Genomic DNA, 12,576 nt, shown 5'->3' with positions numbered 1-12,576 from the left:
TTTCATAAGACAAAATCTGTAAGTGGGACTTGCCATCCACGAACTTGACAAAGACGAACTAGTCGTCATCAACAACATATCTTAGAAGAAAAGAAACATCTAGAGAACCAAATGGATGTAAGGGACCAACCATGCCTGAAATTAAGAATAATCCATGGCCCTAATCACTTCATTGATCCAGAGACTGAGAAATGTGACACGGAAAGTTGGTAATGGTATAGCAGTTCTATAGAGGGATACTGTATATGGCTTCAAGAGAGAACATTTATATCATTTCTCATTCCTGTTTGAAGTTGTGAAGCTGGTACTTCAGAATTCATAGCATTTTATTTTTTGAAGGTAATTTTCATGGAAATAAAGTTTAAATCAACAAAAGTACAGTAAATAATAGAATCACAACAACGTTCAAGTAATTGCATAACATCAAGGCTGGCCAACTGAAAACTCTGATGGAAAAAAATATTCTTAATTTACAACTTGAAAACGAGAACACTAAAGATAATTTATGAACAACAAAGGAAGGGCTAAAAATGTGATACCAAAATATGTAATGGCTACCAAGACAATATATAAAAAAAGGTATTGACCCAAGGAATGGTAATAAAAGACAACATGATTTGACAAAGCCATCATAAAAATATAGAATAAAAAATTTAAAAAGTCAACAACATTTCTTGCTATAGTTGAAAACAGTAAGTACTGTATCATAAACTCACCAGTCATGATAGGGCCTGAAAAGTAAAAAGAACTATTTTAAATAATATATCACATTCACTTGATAATACGGGGACTTACGATATTCATGGCACAGTAACACTTTCTTCAAAAAGAACACTCAACAAAATACCACAGATTTTAAAAGTAATTTGTATTTTTCTTATCTATACAAACCCGATTCCTTTAATAGGAATAGGACTTCAGCAAAGCTGGAACGACTGTTAAAAACTTAATGAGGTAGTTACAACTAACGGTGGGTGGTGGGTAAGCCCTACCCAGCAGTCAGTCAGCTAAACCAGAAATTTTGAGCTTAGGCCTGGGATTTGTGAGGTGGTTAAAGCAGACAGTGTAATTTAAAAACTCAGACTTGTATAATTAGGAAAAATACAAACCACTTTAAAAAATTGTGATTTGTTCCTATATGAATAAAAACTATCGTACAGTACCTGCAATAGAAGACTCATCCTTAGGAAGAAGGAAATCTTTATGAACCAAATTCTGGCAGGTTTAACTTTCTGAGAAATATCAGAGCACCTGGTCCTGCATAGGAGCAAAGATGATGAACATTGCTGACAGCTCTACGTCATTATCAAATGACCGGACAAATGACCACGAGACTGATCAAGACTGATCTTATGATGACCTATCAGGATAGGTTCAGTAACAAGGAGACCAAGGATCGTATTCCTGATCATATTTACGTGAGCGAATGTCACATTGCCCGCAAAGCAAAAACACCTCCCCGATTCCTCTTACCACACCACGAGCATATTTCTCTACCCTAGGAACTGAAATATCCTATGGGAGAGACCAAGGAATACCTCAAGCATCCAAGAAAAAGGAGAAGAAAAGGGCATAATTTTTCATCCTAAACAATTGTGCGCATGCCCGGTTCAGTAAACAGAGCACCAACAGTGGAATTATAAACATTAAACCCTAGTATCGTGCACCAAAACATTTTCCCAGTCTGGTTCTCGGTACCACACCACCTCTCGCACATAAGCAAGGAGAGACTGATTGGAGTCTTGTGCAAAAACTGTAGATCAGTCTCCCTGGATGACTGTGGTGATTTCTTCTTCTTTGTAAAGATTGGTCAGTCTTTGGTGAATTCTATAAATTGGATTTCCTACATTTCTTCAATGATTTTTTCTTCTTTGTAGAAGCAGCAGGGATCAAAGAATATGAAAAGGACGAAGCAGAGGAGGGGTCAATATCTTGGAAGACAACAATAATGCTCCCATAGAGGAAAAACCCACAGGTCCCTCTTCAGAGATAAAGATACAATTAGAGAAGCCTCTGATGTCCTTCAACAGCTTGCTTGCCAATGCCTGGGAGGACCAGAGCTTTCACAGGTCAAGGTTGTCGTCATCGGTCTCATTAGAAACGTGGCAATCGAGGTATGCCCAAAGGGAAAGGCGAGGAGTCATGCCCCCAACAAACACCTTCAGAACTCAGCCTATGAGGATTCAGGGATACAACAGATCGAGCAAAGGCGGAAGAAAAGAACCTATAAACCTTCTTTAGCATCAGATTAGACATCACCAGCACTGATACAAAATAGTCGTTTTAGCCTACATTTTTTTTCTACTTGGTGAATACGACCCATTACAGCTGTAGCCACATTTTCCACTCATCACCAGGGAAGGACTGCAAAGAGTAGGATTATCCAACACAGCCGCACTTCGACACACTTCTCCATTTGTATTGAAAAGATTAACAAAAAAAAAAAGTAAAACAACCAAATATCAAGAGGCTGCATGAGTTCACGTGTACTGCTAGTGACCAACCAACTGACAGTAGTTATAACTACCTCGTTACATTTTTAACAGACATTCCAGCTTTGCTTTTGTCATACTGCTATTAAAGAATGAATGTTTGGATTTGTTTAGGAACAAATATGATGATAATGTACTCAAAACAGATACCTATTCTAACTTTAGAAAAAAAAAACTTTATATTTTCACACTACTTCCTCTAGTATTTACAGAAGAAACAGAATTTATTTTTGGGGGCTGTATTTTAGAAGAATAAAAAAGCCATATAAACGAATCCTCAACACTTATGGCTGAAAGAGAGAGGATAGTTATTGATTGTTTAAAATGTTATTTTCCTTAGTAAAATAAATTTTTGAATATACTTACCCGATGATCATATAGCTGCATCCCTGCTGCCCGACAGAAAAAACCTACGGGAGGAATACGCCAGCGATCGCTATACAGGTGGGGGTGTACATCAACAGCGCCATCTGTCAAGTAGGTACTCAAGTACTCGATGTCAACAACGAACCAATTTTCTCCTCTGTCCCACTGGTTCTCTATTGGGGAGGAAGGGTGGGTCCTTTAATTTATGATCATCGGGTAAGTATATTCAAAAATTTATTTTACTAAGGAAAATAACATTTTTCAATATCAAACTTACCCGATGATCATATAGCTGATTCACACCCAGGGGGGTGGGTAGAGACCAGCATAACAAGTTGACATTATGAGCTAAGTATTCCGTATCTTATTTTAGCAGTTATTCAAAATAACAAGCATAAAATAAATAAGTACCTGGTAAGGAAGACGACTTGAACAATTACTCTGCCTTTTTAAGTACGTCTTCCTTACTGAGCCTCGCGATCCTCATAGGATGCTGAGCGACTCCTAGGAGCTGAAGTATGAAGGGTTGCAACCCATACTAAAGGTCCTCATCAAAACCTTTAATCTAGGCGCTTCTCAAGAAATGATTTTGACCACCCGCCAAATCAAGTAGGATGCGAAAGGCTTCTTAGCCTTCCGGACAACCCAAAAATATTTCAAGAGAAAGATTAAAAAGGTTCTGGAATTAGGGAATTGTAGTGGTGGAGCCCCCACCACTACTGCACTCGTTGCTACGAATGGTCCCAGAGTGTAGCAGTTCTCGTAAAGAGACTGGACATTCTTAAAATAAAAGACGCGAACACTGATTTGCTTTTCCAATAGGTTGCGTCGAATATATTTTGCAGAGATCTATTTTGTTTAAAGGCCACAGAAGTTGTGACAGCTCTAACTTCGTGTGTCCTTACCTTCAGTCAAGCTTGGTCTTCCTCATTCAGAAGGGAATGAGCTTCTCGTATTAACAGTCTGATAAAAATAGGATAAAGAATTCTCTGACATAGGCAAAGATGAATTCTTAACTGAACACCATAAAGCTTCAGACGGGCCTCGTAAAGGTTTTAAAATAGAACTTAAGAGCTCTTACAGGACATAATACTCTTTTTAGTTCATTTCCAACCATACGATAAGTTTGGAATATCGAACGATATTGGTCAAGGCCGAGAAGGCAGCTCGTGTTTGGCTAGAAAACCAAGATGTAGAACATGTAGCCGTTTCGGATGAGAATCCGATGTTCTTGCTGAAGGCATGAATCTCACTGACTCTTTTAGCTGTGGTTAAGCATATCAGGAAAAGAGTCTTAAAAGTGAGATCTTTCAGGGAGGCTGATTGAAGTGGTTCGAACCTGTCTAACATAAGGAATCTTAGAACCACGTCTAAATTCCAACCAGGTGTAACCAAACGACGCTCCTTCGTGGTCTCAAAAGACTTAAGGAGGTCCTGTAGATCTTTATTGTTGGAAAGATCTAAGCCTCTGTGATGGAAGACTGATGCCAACATGCTTCTGTAACCCTTGATAGTGGGAGCTGAAAGAGATCGCTCTTTCCTCAGATATAAGAGGAAGTCAGCTATTTGAGTTACAGAGGTACTGGTCGAGGACACGGATACTGACTTGCACCAGTTTCGAAAGATTTCCCACTTCGATTGGTAGACTCTAAGGGTGGATGTTCTCCTTGCTCTAGCAATCGCTCTGGTTGCCTCCTTCGAAAAACCTCTAGTTCTCGAGAGTCTTTCGATACTCTGAAGGCAGTGAGACGAAGAGCGTGGAGGCCTTGGAGTACCTTCTTTACGCGTGGCAGACGTAGCAGGTCCACCCTTAGGGGAAGAGTTCTGGGAACGTCTACTAGCCATCGAAGTACCTCGGTAAGTTATTCTCTCGCGGGCCAGAGGGAAGCAATTAGCGTCCACTTGTCCCTTCGTGAGAGGCGAACTTCTGCAGTACCTTGTTGACAATCTAGAACGGAGGGAATGCATATAGATCTAGATGAGACCAATCAAGTAGAAAGGCATCTAAAAGAACTACTGCTGGGTCCGGGATAGGTGAGCAAAGTATTGAGAGCCTCTTGGACATCGAGGTTGCGAAGAGATCTATGGTTGGCTGGCCCCAGGTGACCCAAAGTCTCTTGCATACATCCTTGTGGAGGGTCCAATAAGTTGGAATTATTGTCCCTTCCTACTGAGACAATCTGCTAAGACATTCAAGTTGCCTTGGAAGAAACTTGTTACTAGTGAAAAGTCTAGACCTGTTGAACAGGAGAGGAGGTCACTTGCGAACTCGTACCATGTCAGAGAGTAGGTCCCTCCTTGCTAGGAGATGTACATCAAAGCAGGGAGTTGACCGTGTTCACCTCCACTACTTTGCCTTGAAGGAGAGACCTGAAGCTTTTCCAGGTCAGACGTACTGCCAGAAGCTTCTTGCAGTTGAAATGCATTGTCCTTTGACTCGAGTTCCATAATCCCGAGCATTCCCTACCGCCTAAGGTCGCACCCCAGCCTACGTCCGATGCGTCTGAGAAGAGAACGTGGTTGGGAGTCTGAACAGTCAGGGGAAGACCCTATCAAAGGTTGATAAAGTCCTTTCATCTAGTCAGACCAGACTTATCTTCCGGAAACCGGGATCGAGACCGCTTCTAGCGTCTTGTCCTTTTCCAGTGAAGAGCTAGATGAAACCGAAGAGGACGGAGGTGTAGTCTTCCAAGTGACACCAATTGAACCACGGATGACAGTGTCTTAACCAGACTCATCCACAGCCTGACAGGGCCGTGTTCCTTCTTCAGCATCTTCTGGATGGATAGCAGGGCTGGGGGTTGATCGTCTTGTTCAGCCATGTCCTCATCAGAGGGTTCCTCATCCAAAACTGATGAGGAAACGGCAACGGAGTGGGCAACGTCTGACTTGCTGAATCCGGTCGCACTGGTGGATGCGTGACGGAGCCGGACACAAGATCATGGTACTGCTGCACAGTCTGTGAACTGTCAACCATGGGGAAGCGAGGAAGAACAGCGACAACCCGAAACTGTCTAGACTGTCTGGGTTGTGCAGACAACCCCTTATCGGGTTGCTGAGGTTGCCGCACTGCGTCACAACAAGTCACCTCTGCTGGTTGTTGAACGTCTTCCTAGTGACACACTGAACGTCCACAACCACCTCCGAGAGTCGCTTAACGTCAACGTGCGACTGGCAACCCACACTGGGTCGCACCGGAGGAGGAACCATCTCAACTGGCGGACGTGAGTAGGATATCTCAGCGTCAACAGGGCGTACAACCAACCGGTAGGAAGGTTGTTGGCAAGAAGGTTCTTCTCCGTAAAAAATCCTCTATCAAGGACTAAGCTTGGACTGCATGTCTTGCAACAAAGCCCAAGGTCTATGAGAGCAGGTGTGGCAACAGACGGGGTTAGCGACTGAAGCGGAACCATTTACCCTCCCTGGAAGCATGTTATGCTTTAATTAAAGTCCATAGGAGGCTAAGCAGCTTAAGGCTCCTCTCCAAATGACAGAGTCCTCAAGGGAATATCAGAAGGAGGGAGAACAGCACTTTCTCATCTACAGGAACCATGTCCGAGAAAAGCTAGGTTATCTCAGTGAGGGGTTTCACTGGTGCATAAGCAGCAGACCAGAAGGCAACATTATGAAACTGCTTGACAGTCTGTGAACTGTCAAAAACTGAACTGTCAACCACAACAGGTGCGTGAGGACATACAGCACTGGTGTATTAGTAGCAGACCAGAAGGCAACGTCATGTAACTGTTTGACAGTCTGTGAGTTGGCAACAACCAAAGCTGTGTGGGGAAGCCTCAACTCCTGACTGACTAGTTTGCTGCGGGCGAGTGGCGGTAACCACAGTGTGTTGCGGAGGCTGACACACCGTGTCAAAACACGGCAGCTTGTGGTAGCTCACGCACGGCAACGGAGTGCTCCGTGTGTCTGTGGGAGTCAGCATACGTCTGGCAGGGTCGACTGCGCATGGGTGGAGGAGCTCTCACAACAAGAGTGTGGGAGCAGGCAGCCATGCCGGGCGCACAACCGTGGTAGGCTGTAGGCCAACGGGTGCATCGTCAACCTTCTCCGCATTCGGAGTGTGGGAGCTGGCAACAACAAAAGCGGAGTGCTGGTGCGTGGGAGGGACTGCCGTGGGTTGCGGAGCATGCCGCATTGCGTCAAAACACGGCAGCTTGACAGCACCTTCCCACTGCTGATGCGGTAGCTCACGCATGTCAACGGAGGGTGCAGCATGAACATGCGTCTGGCAGGGTCGACTGCGCATCGGTGGTGGAGCTCTCACAGGTGGAGTGTGGGAGCTGGCAGCCGCAGTATCTGCTGAGCGCACAACCGTGGCAGGTTGTAGGTTAACAGGTGCAGTGTCAACCTTCTCAGCACGATACTCCTGCATGAAGGAAGCAAGCTGAGACTGCATAGTCTGCAGCATGGACCACTAGGGTCTACCAAAGACGGCAACAAACGGAGCTACTGTCCGTTGTGACTGAGGGTCTAAAACAGCTGGTGCGGTAACAGACGGAGTTACTGCCTGTTGCGGTACCACCTTGCCTCTCTTGGGAGGTGTGCAGTCGTCGGATGACTGCAGCGAGTCCGAACTGACCCAGTGGCTACACCTAGGCCGTTGGACTTGCGCGGAAGGGACCAACTTGCACTTAAAGCTGCAAGATTTGGTCCATGGTTTCTGCGAGAAACCTCTTCCGCAGACGAGGAAAAAATGGGCTCTCTCGTCTTTAAGTGGGTGGGGCGATCACGTCGGCAACGTGTGTAGATACACCCGAAACCACCGAGGGAAACGTCTGTTCGTCGATCAAGGCCTGTGGAACCCATAAGTCCTTCGACATTACTTCTCCCCTGGGCTTGGGAGCTTGTAAGAGGTATCGGACTAGGTGAACAACTGGCACGAACAGACGAACCCTTGAACGCAACACTGTAACACTTTGCGCATATCACTTTATCACTTTTGATTTTCTGTTTGCACTTATTTCACTGAAATCGAAACTTTAAGTGATTTGTACCTGAAACACGCAATCCTATCCTTCATTAAAAGGTAGAAATTGCGAAAACAGTTTTACAATGCAACAGAAAAACATAATGAAAGATAAAGAATTCAGTGGCTGGAAAAGAGACTAAACACTAGATCAAATAAACTACGTTTAAAATCTCTCACCGCATAAAGCCTGGGAACAAGAATAAAACTCTAGAAACGTTTTACCTTCTTCCCCTACAGCGACTAGGGAGAAGAGTAAAAAACGAGAACAACGTTACCCGCTTGAACGAAACGTTTATTCTCCTCTCTCTCCCTCCGTCTCTATCTCTCTCTCTCTTCTCTCTTGACTTAGAACCTGAGAGAAGAGCCCAATTATATATCGCTAAAACATATTATTTGCTAAAGGAAAAAACTGAAAGGTTTCCCAAATAAAAAGTTCCTTTATTAGAATTAAAACCATTTAAGCTAAGAAAGAATGAACGAAACGCTAGAATCGGTTTACTCTTACTGCAACGTGAAACCGTGAAATACTCTCTCTCTATCGTAACGATAGAGCGCATGTTGAACGTTCTGAACGTCAACAACTGCGGAGACTAAACTAAACGTTAGTTCATCTTTGAAAACAGTACGAGACTATCAAAGAAATTCTTTCAAAAACATTAAAATTAAAAAAGTATAAATTCTTAAAAGGAAAATACGATATGACGGGCTCAATGTTAATTAACTTCGGTTCAAAGTAAGGACCGCCTACTATTAGGAAAGGTCGCATATAAACAAACATAAAAATTAATTTTTTATAAGTTTATAATAAATGGAAAGTTAATCGAAGAGGCCTATAAAGGCGGAGAGATATAAAATAAATAGATCTATAACTTGTTAAGCAAAATTACCAAAAACCTAAACACACTTCCGTCTAAGGGAAGGGTCGGCCATTTAAAAGTGAAAGAGAGTCCATACTCTCTTCGTCACCATAATTAAATCTATCCAAAACGAGTTCAAGTTTTGAAATGAAGATAAAACCCCTGCATAGCGAAAGCTCAAAACTGGAATAGTGTACTTCACCAAATCGTTGTGAAAACAAATCCAGTTAGGGACGGCGTATTTAGTAGGTCTTGCCTGTGGCACGACAGAGGGAAAATTGGTTCGTTGTTGACATCGAGTACTTGAGTACCTACTTGACAGATGGCGCTGTTGATGTACACCCCCACCTGTATAGCGATCGCTGGCGTATTCCTCCCGTAGGTTTTTTCTGTCGGGCAGCAGGGATGCAGCTATATGATCATCGGGTAAGTTTGATATTGAAAATATAATCATATTTCTTACTACAGTATTTATTAATCAAATCCACAGGCAACATATATATGGTATGTGTACTAACAGCACTATCAAATAAAAATAACATAGCTTCTTCATTTCATCAAGCATTTTCTACGTATTTCATAATTTCCATTTTTATTAAATGCTTACTGAGATAACTATCTAATATTATCATTATTAAAAGCCCAGGTACTATACAATTTGGAAAAACTGAAATCTAAAAATTCCAAAAATTGAAACAGGGAAAACAGAATATAGACCAGAAAAATAAAAAGAAAAAAGGCGAATAACAAAAAAAGATAAAATTATATAAAAACAGAAGTAAAAATCTGAAAAAAGAGAAATAAAAAATTAAATCAATCTCAAAATGAACTTCAAGTATATATAGAGAAAACAATAATAGTAATGCCTTAAAACACTTTTGATAAAAAATAAAACGTCAACCTACTGATAAACCACATGCATCTTTAGCCCTTTTATCAACACTGCCAAAAATACCATTTGAAAGAAAAAATCAAAAGGGATTAAATATACAGAAGCATCAGGCTGAATCCACCCTCAAACAAGAAAACTAACCCAAGAGACTGGAAGGCCATGTTACAGAGACAATGGAACTCTATCCAGGACAAGTATTTTAACTTAATTGAAGTGTCCACCTACAAGAGATGCTTACCACAGCTGTAAAGTCTCTTCTACCCTTACCATGTGGACAGATGGCCACTGAAGAGTAAAAATGTAATGTTTACTGTAATATACTTAGTAGAATCAGATATGTTTGGTGAAAGAAGAATGTGATGGGAATGGCCCAAAACTTTGGCATATGTCTTCTTTCCCACTGTTACCCCTAAATTAAGGGGTGTCAGTTGCCTGATGTGCCATCTCCAATTCCTCCTATAAAAGGCATCCTCCTCAACCAAAACTTTTTTTCCATATCATCCTTCACCTTATCTCGCCTTCTAATTCTCTGGCTCCCTCTTGATCTCCCCCTGACAGGTTCCTCCTAAGCCCTCCTCCCTCCTCACTATCCATACTCAACCTGATCTCATTACTGTACTATAGATCTTGACTTTTAGCTTTATTGGCATATGTGTCAGCAGCTAAAAGTGACATACATCGAGGAGGAAGCTTCAAATAAGGTACTAATGGCTTAATATTAAAAATCCTTATCCTTTTTCTATCACCGCTACCATAGTTTTGATTTTTTATCAAAGATGTAAAGGTACATAAAGTATTCATTATCATTATTCATATTTCTACAGAGTCTGACTTTTCCTTTGTGAGTTTAGATGAAAAATAAAAAAAGGAGTTCTTTTTACTATTTTACATAGTACATTTTACTATTAAAGTGAAGTTTTGTTATTTACCCTCAACTTTTTCTTATTCCAGATACAGTACTTATAAACTCCATCATGAATTTCTGCAGGTTCCCCACACTGTCTAATACCAACAGAGTATCCTCTACAAACACTACCATACCACATTCAAATCACAGCTTCATTTCATATGTACAAGCTTCAATCCACAAATATTGCCATTTCTCTGACATCTCATATCACTTTTGCCATAAGGACATAAAAGCCATGCATTATTAAAAAGATGCCCACTGCTTCATATGATCTTACTTGATCACTATGACTGCAACAAATCTAAATTCTAAACAAGATAATCTATTTCAGTACTTGCAACAGCTTTACTGCTATACTTTTAGGGGTGAAAAGATTGATAATAATATAAGAAAAAAAAAAGTTCTCCCTGACCTGATGTGGCAGGTGACCCATCAAAGAGTGAATAAGCTGTTAGTGCATAGTTTGATCCACTTCACATTTAAACACATTGGTCCCTTATAGTTGGTAACACAAACAACTAATAACAAAATACCAATAAAAATACAGGAATGTATAACAAAAGTCAACATGGATCTAAAACCTTTGAAAGTTATGGCATAGGGACCTTTAGGATATCTGAGGGAATAAAAAAAATTCCCAATTTAGTCTAGAGGGTAGTAATTGGCATATGAAGAACTTTAGGCTTGACTTAACTTGACTTGTTAGTACAAAGAATTGGAGAACCTTCTCTTGAATGCAATAATGATAGATGTAGAGGATTTAGAACATGTTTAACCATGAACACACTATGGAGTCTCCCTGCATGGTTAGCTGTAGCATGAAAGTACATTAGATGCCTTTGTGGCCACCTGAGAAGATCCCTTATTCCAGGTAGGCTCGGAGAAAAATGTGCTAGTAGGGCTCAGAGGCCTGTGACCCACTCAATTTGAGGGCAGAACAGTGCCCATTGAGTCGTTTTTGTATTACTTGACCATCTGAATATGTTGATCATTCTTTTCATCATGACAATTCGAGGGAATAAATTATGCTCTTAATTCAACTAGTTTTATATCAAAAAGTCTTCTGCACAAGCCCAAGTGACCATTCAGTGTACATGAGTTGATTCCTCCTGTTCTACTGCTCTGACATCACTTTTAGCTATACAACGACAAACAGCGACACTAATATTATATTTTCTTCTTCTGTCCAATGTACAAGCTCCTGAGTAGAAGGAATATGAGCACTCCATCGTTGCCTCCCTGCTAGTCACATACAACTCAGTGATTTTGGCAGTGTACTGAGACAGTTTTACTATTACTAGTTCTTTTATCAACAATAAAGACTTTTAGAATAAATAACAGCTCCAAACAATTAATGTGGAGAGTCTCTTTGGTTGTATTTCTCCTTCCAAAAAGCATTTGGTTGTCTAAAGTTGCTCCCCATCTTTTGTGAATGCATCTGTAAACCACGTGAAGCCTGGGACAGTAGACTCAAGATTGACACTAGAGAATAGAAGATCTTGATTGCTCCACCAGTCTAACTATTGATTAGGATATCCAAACGATGGAATACAAACTTTCTTGGAAAAGTCTTATGACTTACCCCACCACTTTTAAGGGAAACTGCAATGACTTCATTCTTATTCAGGTGCGGGACGCAAACATTTCTAAGGATGACCCTAATCCTAGGAACATTTTTGAACTATCATTGAGTGATTGTCTCTAAAATCATCTAACTACTTAAAAACATAGACTTTGCAAATTTAACCTACTTGTCAATCCATTGTCCTTTCATCCTTCTTCTGCTTCGCTAAGGACACATTCTGTTATTTCTAAGGTCCATTTATTATTCATGATTCTCATTATATGTTCTGTCCATGTCCACTTCTTTTTCTTACATGTTGTAAGAATACCCTCTACTTTAGTTTTTCCTCACATCCATGTTGCTATTTTTATCTCTGTGTTATTCCTATCATTATGCTTTACATAGTTATTTAGTTCTTTAAGTTATGTAACTAGCTCATGTTCTAAGGCTTTAATAAGGTTACAAGGTTTTGAAGCCTGAGTTGATACAGGTAGAACCACAAGATAAATAC

At 41.0% G+C, this 12,576-nt stretch overlaps 1 protein-coding gene across 4 annotated transcripts in view; it reads right to left on the bottom strand.

Moving 5' to 3' along the window:
* The window catches only part of Pitslre (cyclin dependent kinase 11B pitslre), a 769,596-nt gene that overhangs the window by 440,258 nt on the left and 316,762 nt on the right, over positions 1 to 12,576 (bottom strand). For 2 of the 4 annotated variants that reach the window (XM_068357118.1, XM_068357131.1), the window contains exon 7: positions 717 to 731. The exons of the other annotated variants lie outside the window; for them this stretch is intronic. In XM_068357118.1, coding sequence (XP_068213219.1) covers positions 717 to 731 — 15 coding nt within the window. The remainder of the gene's footprint in view (positions 1 to 716; positions 732 to 12,576) is intronic. 4 annotated transcript variants of the gene reach the window in all.

Source organism: Palaemon carinicauda, chromosome 2, assembly GCF_036898095.1.
Source record: "Palaemon carinicauda isolate YSFRI2023 chromosome 2, ASM3689809v2, whole genome shotgun sequence".
NCBI lineage: Eukaryota > Metazoa > Arthropoda > Malacostraca > Decapoda > Palaemonidae > Palaemon > Palaemon carinicauda.
This window is presented reverse-complemented; position numbering and strand designations above follow the sequence as displayed.